Genomic DNA, 18,273 nt, shown 5'->3' with positions numbered 1-18,273 from the left:
ATGCTGCCGAAGACCGTCAGTGACTGAAGGACCCTTCGCTGAATTGCTGCCAAAGACCCCGGACAAGTGAGTGTATAAAAAAAACCAAAAACCCCAAAACAAAATATCGGGACAAATGGCATCCCGAGCGTGCTTCGGTCAGGACGCAGGACAAACTCCTCAAAATCGGAACAGTCCCAATTTTATCGGGACATCTGGTCACCCTACTCTCTCATCTCCTCTTTCGATGCTGCAGGGTGGAGATAGTTACATGGGGTTTATCTTTCCCGTCTCTCTAGCTACAGTTTACCCATGTCCTGATCCTCCAGTCCAGCCATGCAGCAAAAGTAGCTGCTCTCTAACTGTTTGCAGTGGTCCCAAAATGCTGGTGCATGGTGTATTCCGTCCACACTCCCTTCTTCCTGGTATGCCTCCTCCCGTGTGGGCTATAGAGGGTGTGCTGTAACTTACAAGACAGGGGAGTGGCCAGCTAGCCACAAAGCAGCAGCCTCCTAAGAGCTTAGCATCTGGCTCTCCTCATTCACAAGGCGCTGGATCCTCTGCGGTGTGTTAAGCTTCAGGGGCCTCAGCAGGCAGCAACACTGGTTCCTCTCTTGGCCTCTCTGGCACATTTCCTGGGCACTGACTCAGTCAGTTACCCCCTCTCAGAAATGGGGCTACTCCGCTCACCTGCCGTAGGCCCCAGGATCAGGGCTGAACCCCTCCTCCCCCAAGATGCCCCAGTTACTTAAACCCACCCTCTCCCAGCACCCCACCCCACCCCAAAGATGCAAAGCTTCTGGTTTGCAGTTGAACTCTTTCAGGGGCACACAGCAGTTGTGAAGCTATCAACGCACATGTGTGCGCACGCTTTGCCCAGTCTAACACTTTTATGCTCTTTTACACTTAATCACGTAAGACACTGGAAAGGACAGCTCATTCAAAACAATAAACATTGGAAATGCCCCTCGCTTTTCCTTGTGAGCCTTGGGGGAACTATCTGGGTCCAGGCAGACAGTGTGTCCCCTGTCTCATGCAGACTGTTACATGGTAAGTGGTCTCTCTCTTATGGATTGAAGAAAATGGGCTCCAAGCCGATCAACCTCTGCCCTTTAAAAATTTTCAGCCCCTCCCCTGCCCCCATGTCAGGTGACTGCCTTGCCAGCTTCACCATATGAGCACAAATCTGTTAGGTGACTTTGTTGCCAAGGTGACTTCCTCCTTGCTAAACCAGTTCTTAGAATCATAGAATCATAGAATATGAGTTGGAAGGGACCTCAAGAGGTCATCTAGTCCAACCCCCTGCTCAAAGCAGGACCAATTCCCAGCTAAATCATCCCAGCCAGGGCTTTGTCAAGCCGGGCCTTAAAAACCTCCAAGGAAGGAGACTCCACCACCTCCCTAGGTAACGCATTCCAGTGTTTCACCACCCTCCTAGTGAAATAGTTTTTCCTGATATCCAACCTGGACCTCCCCCACTGCAACTTGAGACCATTGCTCCTTGTTCTGTCATCTGCCACCACTGAGAACAGCCGAGCTCCATCCTCTTTGGAACCCCCCTTCAGGTAGTTGAAGGCTGCTATCAAATCCCCCCTCATTCTTCTCTTCTGGAGACTAAACAATCCCAGTTCTCTCAGCCTCTCCTCATAAGTCATGTGCTCCAGACCCCTAATCATTTTTGTTGCCCTCCGCTGGACTCTTTCCAATTTTTCCACATCCTTCTTGTAGTGTGGGGACCAAAACTGGACACAGTATTCCAGATGAGGCCTCACCAATGTCGAATAAAGGGGAACGATCACGTTCCTCGATCTGCTGGCAATGCCCCTACTTATACAGCCCAAAATGCCGTTAGCCTTCTTGGCAACAAGAGCACACTGTTGACTCATATCCAGCTTCTCGTCCATTGTGACCCCTAGGTCCTTTTCAGCAGAACTGCTACCTAGCCATTCGGTCCCTAGTCTGTAGCAGTGCATGGGATTCTTCCGTCCTAAGTGCAGGACTCTGCACTTGTCCTTGTTGAACCTCATCAGGTTTTTTCTGCCCAATCCTCTAATTTGTCTAGGTCCCTCTGTATCCGATCCCTACCCTCTAGTGTATCTACCACGCCTCCTAGTTTAGTGTCATCTGCAAACTTGCTGAGAGTGCAGTCCACACCATCCTCCAGATCATTAATAAAGATATTAAACAAAACCGGCCCCAGGACCGACCCTTGGGGCACTCCACTTGAAACCAGCTGCCAACTAGACATGGAGCCATTGATCACTACCCGTTGAGCCCGACGATCTAGCCAGCTTTCTATCCACCTTACAGTCCATTCATCCAGCCCATACTTCTTTAACTTGGTGGCAAGAATACTGTGGGAAACAGTATCAAAAGCTTTGCTAAAGTCAAGAAATAAGACATCCACTGCTTTCCCCTCATCCACAGAGCCAGTTATCTCATCATAGAAGGCAATTAGGTTAGTCAGGCACGACTTCCCCTTCGTGAATCCATGCTGACTGTTCCTGATCACTTTCCTGTCCTCTAAATGTTTCATAATTGATTCCTTGAGGACCTGCTCCATGATTTTTCCAGGGACTGAGGTGAGGCTGACTGGCCTGTAGTTCCCCGGATCCTCCTTCTTCCCTTTTTTAAAGATGGGCACTACATTAGCCTTTTTCCAGTCATCTGGGACCTCCCCCGATCGCCATGAGTTTTCAAAAATAATGGCTAATGGCTCTGCAATCTCACCCGCCAACTCCTTTAGCACCCTCGGATGCAGCGCATCCGGCCCCATGGACTTGTGCACGTCCAGTTTTTCTAAATAGTCCCGAACCACTTCTTTCTCCACAGAGGGTTGGTCACCTTCTCCCCATGCTGTACTGCCCAGTGCAGCAATCTGGGAGCTGACCTTGTGCGTGAAGACAGAGGCAAAAAAATCATTGAGTACATTAGCTTTTTCCACATCCTCGGTCACTAGGTTGCCTCCCTCATTCAGTAAGGGGCCCACACTTTCCTTGATTTTCTTCTTGTTGCTAACATACCTGAAGAAACCCTTCTTGTTACTCTTAACATCTCTTGCTAACTGCAACTCCAAGTGTGATTTGGCCTTCCTGATTTCACTCCTGCACGCCTGAGCAATATTTTTATACTCCTCCCTGGTCATTTGTCCAATCTTCCACTCCTTATAAGCCTCTTTTTTGCGTTTAAGATCAGCAAGGATTTCACTGTTTAGCCAAGCTGGTCGCCTGCCATATTTACTATTCTTTCTACACATCGGGATGGTTTGTTCCTGCAACCTCAATAAGGATTCTTTAAAATACAGCCAGCTCTCCTGGACCCCTTTGCCCTTCATGTTATTCTCCCAGGGGATCCTGCCCATCTGTTCCCTGAGGGAGTCAAAGTCTGCTTTTCTGAAGTCCAGGGTCCGTATTCTGCTGCTCTCCTTTCTTCCTTGTGTCAGGATCCTGAACTCGACCATCTCATGGTCACTGCCTCCCAGGTTCCCATCCACTTTTGCTTCCCCTACTAGTTCTTCCCTGTTTGTGAGCAGCAGGTCAAGAAAAGCTTTGCCCCTAGTTGGTTCCTCCAGCACTTGCACCAGGAAATTGTCCCCTACACTTTCCAAAAATTTCCTGGATTGCCTGTGCACCGCTGTATTGCTCTCCCAGCAGATATCAGGGTGATTAAAGTCTCCCATGAGAACCAGGGCCTGTGATCTAGCAACTTCTGCTAGTTGCCAGAAGAAAGCCTCGTCCACCTCATCCCCCTGGTCTGGTGGTCTATAGCAGACTCCAACCACGACATCACCCTTGTTGCTCACACTTCTCAACTTTATCCAGAGACTCTCAGGTTTTTCTGCAGTATCATACCGGAGCTCTGAGCAGTCATACTCCTCTCTTACATACAACGCAACTCCCCCACCTTTTCTGCCCTGCCTGTCCTTCCTGAACAGTTTATATCCATCCATGACAGTACTCCAGTCATGTGAGTTATCCCACCAAGTCTCTGTTATTCCAATCACATCATAGTTCCCTGACTGTGCCAGGACTTCCAGTTCTCCCTGCTTGTTTCCCAGGCTTCTTGCATTTGTGTATAGGCACTTAAGATAACTCAATGATCGTCCCTCTTTCTCAGCATGAGACAGGAGTCCTCCCCTGTTGCGCTCTCCTGCTTGTGCTTCCTCCCAGGATCCCATTTCCCCACTTACCTCAGGGCTTTGGTCTCCTTCCCCCGGTGAACCTAGTTTAAAGCCCTCCTCACTAGGTTAGCCAGCCTGCTGGCGAAGATGCTCTTCCCTCTCTTCGTTAGGTGGAGCCCGTCTCTGCCTAGCACTCCTTCTTCTTGGAACACCATCCCATGGTCGAAGAATCCAAAGCCTTCTCTCCGACACCACCTGCGTAGCCATTCGTTGACTTCCACGATTCGACGGTCTCTACCCCGGCCTTTTCCTTGCACAGGGAGGATGGACGAGAACACCACTTGCGCCTCAAACTCCTTTATCCTTCTTCCCAGAGCCACGTAGTCTGCAGTGATCCGCTCAAGGTCATTCTTGGCAGTATCATTGGTGCCCACGTGGAGAAGCAGGAAGGGGTAGCGATCCGAGGGCTTGATGAGTCTCGGCAGTCTCTCCGTCACATCGTGTATCCTAGCTCCAGGCAAGCAGCAGACCTCTCGGTTTTCCCGGTCAGGGCGGCAGATAGATGACTCAGTCCCCCTGAGGAGGGAGTCCCCGACCACCACCACCCTCCTCCTCCTCTTGGGAGTGGTGGTCGTGGAACCCCCATCCCTAGGACAGTGCATCTTTTGCGTTCCAATCGGTGGAGTCTCCTTCTGCTCCCTTCCCTCAGATGGGCCATCTAGTCCACTCTCCGCATTAGCACCTGTAGAGAGAACATGGAAACGATTCCTCACCTGTATCTCCATTGCTGGTGCATGGACGCTCCTCTTTCTTCTTCTGGAGGTCACATGCTGCCAAACCTCCTCACAATCCTTCTGTCCCTGCTGTGCCTGCTCTGAATCTTCAGAACATTGTGGCCGTAGAAGCATCTCCTGACGTCTGTCCAGGAAATCTTCATTTTCCCTTATGCAACGCAGAGTTGATACTTGTTTCTCCAGCCCTCGAACCTTCTCCTCCAATATGGAGACCAGCTTGCACTTTGTGCAGACAAAGTCGCTTCTGTCCTGCGGAAGAAAGACAAACATGGCACAACCTGTGCAGGTTACAACAGCTGATCGCTCACCTTCCATATCACCGTCCTCTTAGGAGCTTCCTCAACTGTTGCAGGAACTACTCGGAGAAACCTGCAGATGAAAGCCTCAGTGCGCTCTCCCTAGGCGAACTCCCAGGCAAACTCCCGCTGTTCGCCTCTGCTGTTCGCCGCTCCATGGGCAGGGATCAGTCTTGTGTCTAGAGTGAGCAGATAGCCAACAATTGGGAGCATAGGAGTCAATTACCTTCTACTGTCCGTCATTTGCTGCCAGCCTTTGGAATTTTCAACTCAGCATGGAAGCAAACAGACCATAGAGAAGACAAAAGGCCGCACATTCAAAATGGAGTTTGCAACCTGACACAGACATGCAGGATTCATAATCTCACACAGAATTCATAAATTGTATAGATATATTCCCAGTTCATCACAGTTTCAAATGCTGGAGCATCCATCATTAACCTGGAGGGATTATTCCATGTTCTTATACATCTTGTTGGTAAGAAGATTTCCCTGATATTCAGCTGAAACTTTCTGCTGATTTAAATCCATCCTTGTATCACCCTAAAAAATGAATAGATTTTAAGACCAGAAGGGACAATTGTGATCATCTAGTCTGACATCTTACATGATACAAGCCTCAGAATTTCACCCAGTGATGACTCCATCCAGCCCAACAACTTGTAGTCACATTATAGTATGTCTTTTAGAAAGCTATCCAATCTTAAAGCTGCCAAGCGATGGAGAATTTTCCCACATCCCTTGGTAATTGGTTCCATTGTCCGATGATCCCCAATGTTTCTCTTGCCCATTAGTTGTGTTGTGATGAGAGTAGTAGACTTTTGTGGTTATACTAGCCAGGATCAGGCCATTTGCTTTTTTGAGAACTGGAACCTCAGTACTTCCTTTCTCCTTCAATACCTCTTCATTTGTCTGTGATTTTTTTTTTCTCCCCAGAAATAATTGTCCATGGTACAGTGAGTTCATTCTTCGTAAGTTCTTCTCTGATCTGGCACAGATGTTTTTGCTAAACTTCTTACAATGTCAAAGTATGCCCTCACATATACACGAGCAGTTATCACTGACAGGACTACCGTAAATTTAAAGAAATAACAAGACTGTTCCATAAACTAGTCAATGGTGAATCACACTTTTCTTTTATTTCCCTTGAAACTTGCCTTGTATAACACATTTGCTTTCATAACCCTTAGAGAAAGTTTGTTGTTATATTAATATATTTCTGGAATATTCCAATTATGAATAGTCTTTCAAGCCTTTCAAAATTCCTCTATTATTGATCTAGATATTATCCTGGCAGGAGTCAAAAACCACAAGACAATTGCCTGGGGATAATTTATTACTACAGTTATGTTTTATCTGAAAGTCTGCTGCGTGGTGTATGCTTTGATGGATGGCCACCTGTTTAAAATGTGTCTTGCTAATTAAACACCTTAAGGAGAATCCATATTTGTACAGTCTCAGTAAATTTGTATACAGACATTTCTTTTATTTCTTGCTTGTTCTGCCTTCTTGCTTTTGCTTTTATTTTCTGTTTCTATATTTGCAGAAGAAATTGAGTAAAAATATAACAGTAAAAATCATGTTGCTTTCCACACAAATGGTGCAGTTCTTGGAAGGAACTAGAAAACAAATCCCTAAGATTAAAAAAAAAAGGCTTTGGCTTACTGGTTATGTAAATACAGTGAACCTCATTCTGATTTCATCACTTTTACCAGCATTACGGTTGTGTAACTAATTTTATTTCAAGGAAGGAAAATGAGTTATAGCACTGTAAAGCTTATTTATGTCTGGAACAAACCCTGCCTTTAGTTTCACAAGTATAAAATCAGAAGATATCTGTTTTTCTGATTAAGCCACAAATGATTCTGATTAAACTATAAATGGAATCTGCCTAAACAAAGAGGGAATTTTCCTCCGGGTTCCACACTGTATCCTGCAGAACTCGTGCAGTTGCCAGTGCAGATTCTGTGTGGGGAGAGGAACAAGTGCTGGAGATCTTCACTTTGGAGATAAGAAATTCACTGTTCGGACAAAGAAAGATAATTTTACCCTCAATAATTAACCTTCTTCTTCGAGTACTATCCCTGTGGGTGCTCCACTTCAGGTGTGCATGTGCCTCTCGAGCCTGTGATAGAAGATTTCTAGCTAGGAGTGCCCGTTCGGCCTGCACATGAGCCTTATGCCACCTTGTGGCAGATACCGAGGCTATCTGGGGTGCATGGGTGAACCATCCTCAGTTCTTTCTCTATCACCTTGGCCTGAGACTGAAACCTAGCATGTCCACCTAGAGCATACTCAGCCCTCTGTTTTTTCTTGCAGTTAGGTAGTTTATGGTTGTAAGTTTGTGTTTAGTGTTTAATATAGTTAGTTTTAGGTGAGAGGATTGTTTTCCCTCTCCCTTCTCTCTGGGACACTTGTCTTCTCTGGGTGGGGAATGCCTGGCTCGCCAGGCTTCAAACACTGCCTCTCTTGCCCAAAGGCTATATCGGTAAGCGACGGGCACTCCAAGTATGTCTGTTGCCTAGGGGAGTGTTCCTTCTGTTTGGCCCTTAAGGCGCAGGTGAGGAAGAACAGAGAGATAAAGCTCAGACTGTTAGCCATGGAATGCTCCCTGTAACTTCCCTCTCGGACAGGTCAGGAGACTTCTCCTCCCCGCAATACATCTGTCTTCAGACTGTTCCAGTGGCAACCTTGAGGCATACTTCCCGTAAGAAAGGGAAGTCTTTGCAGCCTGCTGGGAAGACTCCCAGAAAGGGGACCATGGACTCTTACTCTAAGAAGTCAGCTGAAGAAAAGACCAGGTCCCTGTTGAGGTCCTCAGACTCAGAGGGTACCGTTGGGACCAAGAACTCTTCCTCCAGTACCAGCAGGCCTGTGACGTCCCGGAGCTCCAAATACAAGAAGATAGAGCACCAGAACCCTCCACCAGTTAGGAGGGTGAGGACAGGGTACCATCGAGTTCACCCCTGTCATCAACTGCGAAGCATTTCACTCGGCCGTTGGTTCCATCATGTGCCTTAACCCAGCCACCAGTACTGATGCAAGCAGCTCCGCCAGGGCAAGCGGTATCATCTGTACCAAGCAAGTAATGGTGCCTGACATCTACAATGCCTGTTGAATGCCCATCATTGTTGATGCTGTCGGCTTCAGCTACAGCAACGACGACTACGGTGTCAGTACAAGGGTCCTTTCCGGTATCACAGGAATTCCAATACTCAAGGTACCTCTCGGGGTCAGATGAACCAGAGTCCTTGTTGACGGGTACTGAACGTTTCTTGGTACTGAGACCTTGGTCTCCAAGCGGCCATCTTGTGGTACAAGACTCTCCTGCATCCTCAATGGCTGCCCCATGGGAGGATGTGGAGGAAGACGACGAGGACTCCCAAGTGGTCTCCTCAATCTCAGTGAAGGGTTGTCCTACATACCCCTTCGGGAATCTGCCCTCACACAGGGAGGCCCTTGCAGGTCACCAAAGATGATGGAACCAGCTTTGTATGCCACCCCCGCTTCCTTATGGACCCCTGCCGCGACCACATTGGGACCCATGGGCTGCCTATTGGCAGCAATTTCACAGATCACTGATACCATCCTCCAGGGAGACCAGGGTTTCACATCCTTCCCCTCCCCATCTGCCACGACAGGAAGAGATGTTAGAAGAGCAGGAGGCGAGAGCTGATGAAGTTACCCCTGAGACTCCCATTTCTTCATCGTTGCCGGATGAGTCAGTTATGCCTCCACCACTTTCCATGGCTGATGGCAGTTTCAGGATCTCATGAGAACGGTGGCAAACACTCTGTAGATCCCTCTGGAGGTGGTCAAGGATCTGTAAGACAAGCTGCTGGATATCTTGCAGTTGGCAACACCCGCCAGAGTGGCGCTACTTACTAATGAGGCTCTCCTGGTCCCCGCTAAGTGGCTAACACCTGACACTATTCTACCAGTGTGCAAAAGAGCAGATAACAAGTACTATATGTGCCCCTAAGGATTCTGACTTTTTATTTTCCCATCCACCACCAAACTCCCTCATGATGGGATGAGGGGCATGCATTTGGTAGGCAGCACTTTTTGGGATCTACTCCCTATGATGAGGACCAAAAGCAGCTGGATCTCTTTGGACAAAAGTCTTACTTGTCCGCAGTTCCAGATCACAAACTACCAGGTGGTCATGGCCAAATACAACTTTACTAATTACAACAAGCTCACGGCTTTTATTGAGCAGCTGTCACATGACTGCAGGGAACAACTGCAGTTCACAGTTGCAGGGGGTCAGTCGTTGGCCAGAACAGCTCTCCAAATGTCTCTAGATGCTGCAGACATTGCTGCCAGATTAATCTCTACAGCGGCAGTTATGCTCAGGGCATCATGGTGCCAAGTTTGGGGGTTTCCAAGAGAGGTTCATAACACAGTAGAGAAACCCCGTCTTAGACCACACAGTAAGGAACTGTCTTCAACTCTTGGGCCATATGATAGCTTGCACTTTTGTGACCAGTCACACAAGGCTTCACCTCCATTGCCTTAAAGGTGGGCTCAGAACAATCTACTCTCCAAGGAAGGACTCCTTAGACAGGCAGGTGACAGTGGACATCCCTTTCTGTCGCCCAACTCCATCATTGACTCTAATCATAGAATCATAGAATCATAGAATGTCAGAGTTGGAAGGGACCTCAAGAGGTCATCTAGTCCAACCCCCTGCTCAAAGCAGGACCAATTCCCAGCTAAATCATCCCAGCCAGGGCTTTGTCAAGCCGGGCCTTAAAAACCTCCAAGGAAGGAGACTCCACCACCTCCCTAGGTAACGCATTCCAGTGTTTCACCACCCTCCTAGTGAAATAGTTTTTCCTGATATCCAACCTGGACCTCCCCCACTGCAACTTGAGACCATTGCTCCTTGTTCTGTCGTCTGCCACCACTGAGAACAGCCGAGCTCCATCCTCTTTGGAACCCCCCTTCAGGTAGTTGAAGGCTGCTATCAAATCCCCCCTCATTCTTCTCTTCTGGAGACTAAACAATCCCAGTTCCCTCAGCCTCTCCTCATAAGTCATGTGCTCCAGACCCCTAATCATTTTTGTTGCCCTCCGCTGGACTCTTTCCAATTTTTCCACATCCTTCTTGTAGTGTGGGGCCCAAAACTGGACACAGTATTCCAGATGAGGCCTCACCAATGTCGAATAGAGGGGAACGATCACGTTCCTCTATCTGCTGGCAATGCCCCTACTTATACAGCCCAAAATGCCGTTAGCCTTCTTGGCAACAAGAGCACACTGTTGACTCATATCCAGCTTCTCGTCCACTGTGACCCCTAGGTCCTTTTCTGCAGAACTGCTACCTAGCCATTCGGTCCCTAGTCTGTAGCAGTGCATGGGATTCTTCCGTCCTAAGTGCAGGACTCTGCACTTGTCCTTGTTGAACCTCATCAGGTTTTTTTCGGCCCAATCTTCTAATTTGTCTAGGTCCCTCTGTATCCGATCCCTACCCTCTAGTGTATCTACCACGCCTCCTAGTTTAGTGTCATCTGCAAACTTGCTGAGAGTGCAGTCCACACCATCCTCCAGATCATTAATAAAGATATTAAACAAAACCGGCCCCAGGACCGACCCTTGGGGCACTCCGCTTGAAACCGGCTGCCAACTAGACATGGAGCCATTGATCACTACCCGTTGAGCCCGACGATCTAGCCAGCTTTCTATCCACCTTACAGTCCATTCATCCAGCCCATACTTCTTTAACTTGGCGGCAAGAATACTGTGGGAGACCGTATCAAAAGCTTTGCTAAAGTCAAGGAATAACACATCCACTGCTTTCCCCTCATCCACAGAGCCAGTTATCTCATCATAGAAGGCAATTAGGTTAGTCAGGCACGACTTCCCCTTCGTGAATCCATGCTGACTGTTCTTGATCACTTTCCTCTCCTCTAAATGTTTCATAATTGATTCCTTGAGGACCTGCTCCATGATTTTTCCAGGGACTGAGGTGAGGCTGACTGGCCTGTAGTTCCCCGGATCCTCCTCCTTCCCTTTTTTAAAGATGGGCACTACATTAGCCTTTTTCCAGTCATCTGGGACCTCCCCCGATCGCCATGAGTTTTCAAAAATAATGGCTAATGGCTCTGCAATCTCACCCGCCAACTCCTTTAGCACCCTCGGATGCAGCGCATCCGGCCCCATGGACTTGTGCACGTCCAGTTTTTCTAAATAGTCCCGAACCACTTCTTTCTCCACAGAGGGTTGGTCACCTTCTCCCCATGCTGTACTGCCCAGTGCAGCAGTCTGGGAGCTGACCTTGTTCGTGAAGACAGAGGCAAAAAAATCATTGAGTACATTAGCTTTTTCCACATCCTCGGTCACTAGGTTGCCTCCCTCATTCAGTAAGGGGCCCACACTTTCCTTGATTTTCTTCTTGTTGCTAACATACCTGAAGAAACCCTTCTTGTTACTCTTAACATCTCTTGCTAACTGCAACTCCAAGTGTGATTTGGCCTTCCTGATTTCACTCCTGCACGCCTGAGCAATATTTTTATACTCCTCCCTGGTCATTTGTCCAATCTTCCACTTCTTGTAAGCTTCTTTTTTGCGTTTAAGATCAGCAAGGATTTTGCTGTTTAGCCAAGCTGGTCGCCTGCCATATTTACTATTCTTTCTACACATCGGGATGGTTTGTTCCTGCAACCTCAATAAGGATTCTTTAAAATACAGCCAGCTCTCCTGGACCCCTTTGCCCTTCATGTTATTCTCCCAGGGGATCCTGCCCATCTGTTCCCTGAGGGAGTCAAAGTCTGCTTTTCTGAAGTCCAGGGTCCGTATTCTGCTGCTCTCCTTTCTTCCTTGTGTCAGGATCCTGAACTCGACCATCTCATGGTCACTGCCTCCCAGATTCCCATCCACTTTTGCTTCCCCTACTAGTTCTTCTCTGTTTGTGAGTAGCAGGTCAAGAAAAGCTTTGCCCCCTAGTTGGTTCCTCCAGCACTTGCACCAGGAAATTGTCCCCTACACTATCCAAAAATTTCCTGGATTGCCTGTGCACCGCTGTATTGCTCTCCCAGCAGATATCAGGGTGATTAAAGTCTCCCATGAGAACCAGGGCCTGCGATCTAGCAACTTCTGCTAGTTGCCAGAAGAAAGCCTCGTCCACCTCATCCCCCTGGTCTGGTGGTCTATAGCAGACTCCAACCACGACATCACCCTTGTTGCTCACACTTCTCAACTTTATCCAGAGACTCTCAGGTTTTTCTGCAGTTTCATACCGGAGCTCTGAGCAGTCATACTCCTCTCTTACATACAACGCAACTCCCCCACCTTTTCTGCCCTGCCTGTCCTTCCTGAACAGTTTATATCCATCCATGACAGTACTCCAGTCATGTGAGTTATCCCACCAAGTCTCTGTTATTCCAATCACATCATAGTTCCCTGACTGTGCCAGGACTTCCAGTTCTCCCTGCTTGTTTCCCAGGCTTCTTGCATTTGTGTATAGGCACTTAAGATAACTCATCGATCGTCCCTCTTTCTCAGCATGAGACAGGAGTCCTCCCCTCTTGCGCTCTATATAATAACTGACTCATCCCTGTTAGGATGAGGAGCCAACTTCGGTGCACTCACGGTTCAGAACAGATGGACCTTGGCTGTATAGCAGGTGTTATTAAACAGTAGGAAAACACCAACCTGCATTGCTTACCTGCAGAAATTGAGGAGATTAATCTATTGGTGCAGTTGTCGCTACCTCCAGCCTGAATTGGTTCCCTTTTCCCTCATCCTAGATTTCAGATCCAGCAGTTAGACATCTGGGTTATCCATCAGCTTGGTCAAAGTACACCTGGCTGCCATATCAACCTTTCATCCCCCGGTCAAGGGATTCTCCATATTTGGTCACCCGGTATTGTCTAGATTTATTAAGGACCTATGGAATCTCTTCCCTCACATTAGGCACCCCACCCCATCTAGGGACCCTAACCTGGTTCTAAACTGCCTTAAGAGACTTCCATTCAGACCAAAGGCAACCTGCTGCTTACTTCATTTATCTGTGAAGATGGCCTTCTAAGTTTCCATAACGTCAGCTCGTAGGGTCAGGGAGATTGGAACCCTTTACAATGTTCCTTACGTCCACATCCTCCGTTCCTACCAAAGGTTAGGTAGGAAAATCCTACCATCGGATTTTCATCTTACCCAGTCTATCCATCTTCCGGTATTATTTCCAAAACCTGATAGCTCTTAGCAGAAATTCTATTTCTACACCCTGGAAGTTAGAAAGGCCTTACTCTTCTACCTGGATGGGAATAAACAGTTTAGGAGATTACCTTGATCAGGGGTCGGCAACCTTTCAGAAGTGGTGTGCCGAGTCTTCATTTATTCACTCTAATTTAAGGTTTTGCGTGTCAGTAATACATTTTCATGTTTTTAGAAGGTCTCTTTCTATAAGTCTATAATATATAATAAACTATTGTTGTATGTCAAGTAAATAAGGTTTTTAAAATGTTTAAGAAGCATCATTTAAAATTAAATTAAAATACAGAGCCTGCCGCCTTTGGCACACATGCCATAGATTGCCTAACCCTGACCTAGACTCTTAGTCTCCTGCGCAGATAGCTCTAAGGGGGCTTCTATCTCTGCTCAAACACTTTTCGAAATGGATATCGAGTTGAGTCTCTGCCTGTTATGAGTCTGCTGGTGTTCAGCCCTCTCAGGGGGTGAGAGCAAATTCAACCAGATCACAAGCAACATCTACTGTACTTTTGAAGAATGTTCCAGTATCAGAGATATGTAGAGCCACTACTTGGACTTCATTATGTTTCTGAAGCATTACTGCCTGCTCCATGCCGTCAGATCCGATGTGGTACTTGGGTCTGTAGCACCATCTTCAGTTCTGGAATCTGTTCTGAAGCTCCCTTCTCCTCCTGGGATACTGCTCAGAAGTCACCTGAAGTGGACACCACTGGGACACTACTCGAAGAAGGAAAGATTACTCACCCGGTGCAGTAATTGGAGTTCTTCGAGATGTGTCCCACTGGGTGCTCCACTACCCACCCTCCTTCCCCTCTACTTCAGTTGTTCCCTTGGGGACACCTGGGTAGAGAAGGAACTGAGGGCGGTTTTCCTGCACCCCTGTAAATAGCCTTGGTGTTTGCTGAGGCATAGGGCGCATATGCAGGCCAAACGGACACTGCTAGAAATCTCCAGCCAAGGACCTGAGAGGCACATGCACACCTGAAGCAGAGCACCCAAAGGGACACACATGTCGAAGAACTACAGTTACTGGTCAGGGTGAGTAACATTTCCATCATCTAACCTGTGGGATAGACATGTTGGGTCAAATGCATAAAAGCTGTCCTGGGGAGGCCGGAGAGTTGTAATGTGCATCTCCCTGCACTGATGAGCATCCCTGTGTCCCAGGGAGGGTTTGACCAAGCTCAGACTGGTCGAGTTAACGTTACCACCTTCCTCAGAGTTTCCATTTGGTTGGAGAGCAGCTTTAACCAAAGCTCTGCAGGTGAGAGATGCAGTGAGAGGGGAGGCATTCTATCAAGCGCCCCACACCATGCCCCTGTCCCTATCGGTACTGTCCTCCTGTTGGGCTGTGCTGACCGCTGTGCTGCTTCCCACCACCTAAGAAGAGGAAATTGTGATGGTTTCCCTCCACCACACCCTTCTGTCAGGATCGGGCCTGTGCATTATGCTTTTCCATTTCATGCCTGATCTGTCTCTTGACTGGTGATGCCTTCATACGGTAGACGTCCTGAACACCGTATTCCCAAATGTCCCTCTGATCATCCTGTGTGACCGATGCCTTTCCTTGTGTGAGGCAGGTTGATTCCCTGCTCAGGATGCAGAAGGAGAGCAGCCATTTTTATTCCTTGCAATGCTGATTTATGCGGGTTGTTGATTTTTGTGGGTTCAATGCCAGGGATCTCACCGTCTCGTAAGCAAAGCTGTTCCTGCCAGGCTCCTACTGTAGTGGAGGGGAAAAAAGGATAAATTAGGGGGGGGGAAAGAATGTTATTTTAATCACTCTGAAATGATTTTCTTGCTGAATATTGTTAGAACTGGATGGGCTAAGCCAACTGAGTTTCCAAGACAACCTATCCTATAATGAAGATGACTACATATCTGTTGATTCAAGAACTACCTCTGAGAGTAGGGGTACCATGCAAGCCAAAAGCCCTGGAATGGAGGCTAGCATTGCCCATAGCCTTAGCCAACAAGCCACAGAAGGGAGCTTGCAAATGGAGACAGCATTCAGCAACCAGGGATTTGAAGGAAATGACGCAACTGACAGCTCATCCGCTTGGAGCCCTGAGGTATGGTGAATTATTCTGTATTACACATAGTGTTTCTGTTCCCTGGAGATGTCTGGGCTTCTTGTCCGAAATGTTACGGAAGAAATGAAGTGAAAAATCAATTGGCACAACTCAGGATAGTAATCCCTAAGTGCATGCATGCACACACCTCGGTGTGTGTTTTCCCTTTTCCTGATACTTTGCCTGCTGGAATTTTGAATAGACTTCACTAGTATTCCTTCAGAGAGGCTGTTTTCTTGTCTGATTTCACACACTAATCATATCACAACCATTTCCCGCATGACAGAAGTTACTACGAATTAGCTAACAATGCCTTGTCATGCTTTGAAGGAGGTAAGTGGATTTGTTACTGCCCGTGTATATGGTGTGTGTCTGTAGGGATACAGTATGTGATTACTGGGTCAGATCCTTGGTTCCCTTCTGGCTGCTTTCCATTGCTCAGGCAGCATGAAGCGCCTGGAAAGTTGTCTTAAAGGGACAGCTGGGGGCTTCCCTAGCTTAGCTAGCTGTTTCTCACACTGCCCTCCATAAACACAGAGCACATGTCTACAGCAGGCTGGGGAGGTTTACAGCCCCCTTTCCTCTCCTGCACCCAGCCTATTCACCGAGCAGGTCTTGGCCAGACCTAAGGATTTGGCCCTTATTTCAAAGCTAATACCTGCCAGCAAATATTCCAGATCCTAAGAGAGCTCTTATTGGGTTAGCTCACTGTTTACCCTTCTCCTCTTTCTATGATTAAATATGGGTTGTTCCTTTATTATTAAAAAAAATTGGGATTATTATTGACCAGCTGATTAATTTCTGCAAGAGTATTGAATAGCATCCGATATTAAAAAAAAGAAAAGAAAAGCACAGAAGGTCACGTCTCTGAGTCAAAAAAGAACATCCCTTAGCTGCACAAGGTAATCTCTTTGCCCGAGGAAAAACAGGGCTTGGCAGAAAATATTCCCTTCCTGTGAGCAAGCTGCTTCCACCCAACTGAAGAGAGTGAAAGCAGCTTCTCAGGGCATGGGCTTTTGACCTGTTCAAAGCAGACATTCACATAGAGGCACTAAAAATAGGCAGTACTTTTGAATGCTGCACAGATCAGCTCTGCATCTATGCCCTGATGCACCAGAACCTCCTGCAATAAGAGTCTGGACCCTTTTTTCTACATTACTGTGAGCCAGGATGTTTATCTATCTGTGGGTCTTGTACCCATTTCTCTATTTCATGCTCATCACCATGGTGCACAAGTGCTGCGGAATCTCGAGTGTCCTCTTTTCATTTATATTTTGAATGTGCCTATCATTCTGCCCCAGGTGCATGTATATTAACAACATGAACAGCGTATAGAGAATTACAGAGTTCAGATACACCTGGATCCTAATTTGTTTGCTGTGAGTAGCTTCTCGTCTGACTTCATTATGTGCCTTAATGGAAGATTTTTCTTTTTTAAGTGAACTAAATGTTCTGACATTCCAGAAATACCCAAACATTGCTGTGCTACTTTCAAACAGGCCTCTGTTTGGAGAAAGAATCTGTAATGTTGTGCTTCTGCGGTGGATATTCAAAGGGCATTTCAAGGCTGCACCCATAATTACCTGCTTTGTGAGATTGATTTATTTTTCTGGCAGGAATGTGTATTTTACATATATACGCACTCTGTCCGATATTGATGATCTGTTCAAAAAGACACATTCTACTGAGAGGGGTATTTGTCTTAAACCTGTGTAGATTCATACAGTTTAAGGAGTGAAGGGACCATGCGATTATCTAGTCTGACCTATCAGGTCCTATAATTTCCCCCACTTACTCCTGTATTGATCCCAATACATAAGAACACCTTACTGGAAAAGAAAAACATTTATTTCATCTGGAAATACTTAACTCCACACAGCACTTGGATTTCAGTGCAATTACTCGTATTTACAGAATATTTATGGCCCACCCATAACCCATGGGAATTTTACCAGTGACTTCATTAGGAGTAGGAGTAAGCTTCCACAAGAAACCTCTGCCATTTAGGAAACTTGAACATGAGCAGGTTCCAGACATCAGAGAGTTCTTTGAAAGTGCCAGCTGGCTGTTGACTTTGTGCTGCACCGCCAGCACAAATCATCACTGAAGGTAGTATAGCCAGCCATGGAAGGGTAACACCACTGGAGAAACATTTTCTGGTGCCAGAGGGTTGATGTAGCTTCTGCCACTTCTCCCACCTCCTTAGGGTCAGTGTGAGGGACATAGCCAAAACTAAGAGAGGTTGGTTGAGACATCCTGATATCCAACTCTTCAATGGCTACTGTATTAGTAGGTATTTGGTGGGGGGACTGGTAGTTGGCATGATTTAGAGCAGCCTAAAGGCTGCTCTCAGTTATGCCAAGAGGTTAGATTGGCACAGCCAGCCAGGGATGGCAGAAGTACAACGGCCATCTTTGCATACTTTATCTTACAGGGCTGTGCATCCTCCACAAAACTGCTGCTTTCCAGCTCAAGTACAAGTGGAGGCAATGAGTAGGTGCACGTAAAGTTACATACTAAATGAAGTCGCCCGCACTGAATGTTAGCAAGCCACAAACCCATTGTGATCCGACTTCCTGAATGGCAAATGCACATGGTAAAAAAGGGGAATGAACATGTTTGGGGAGAAACAGGCTTAAGTGCGATCTTTCTCATGCTTGCTCCTTAAGCCTTACTCCAGCAACCTGGTGGAAGCAGCTTGACAGCCACGCAGCATCATTCACATGATCAGGTTCTCCGGAACAACCTGTCCTGCATTGCACTTACGCATGCAAAGTCCTGTCTCTGTGGTGTGCTGGA

At 47.2% G+C, this 18,273-nt stretch overlaps 1 protein-coding gene across 5 annotated transcripts in view; it reads left to right on the top strand.

Moving 5' to 3' along the window:
- Positions 1-18,273, top strand: part of SYT16 (synaptotagmin 16) — a 150,923-nt gene that overhangs the window by 109,599 nt on the left and 23,051 nt on the right. For 4 of the 5 annotated variants that reach the window (XM_054027271.1, XM_054027270.1, XM_054027269.1 and 1 more), the window contains one exon: positions 15,218-15,474. In XM_054027271.1, the coding sequence (XP_053883246.1) occupies positions 15,218-15,474 (257 nt within the window). Of the gene's footprint in view, positions 1-14,372; positions 14,441-15,217; positions 15,475-18,273 lie in introns of those variants that run through there. The other variant, XM_054027273.1, reaches the window with a different exon arrangement.

Source organism: Malaclemys terrapin, chromosome 4 (assembly GCF_027887155.1).
Source record: "Malaclemys terrapin pileata isolate rMalTer1 chromosome 4, rMalTer1.hap1, whole genome shotgun sequence".
In the NCBI taxonomy this organism is placed as follows: Eukaryota; Metazoa; Chordata; order Testudines; family Emydidae; genus Malaclemys; species Malaclemys terrapin.
This window is presented reverse-complemented; position numbering and strand designations above follow the sequence as displayed.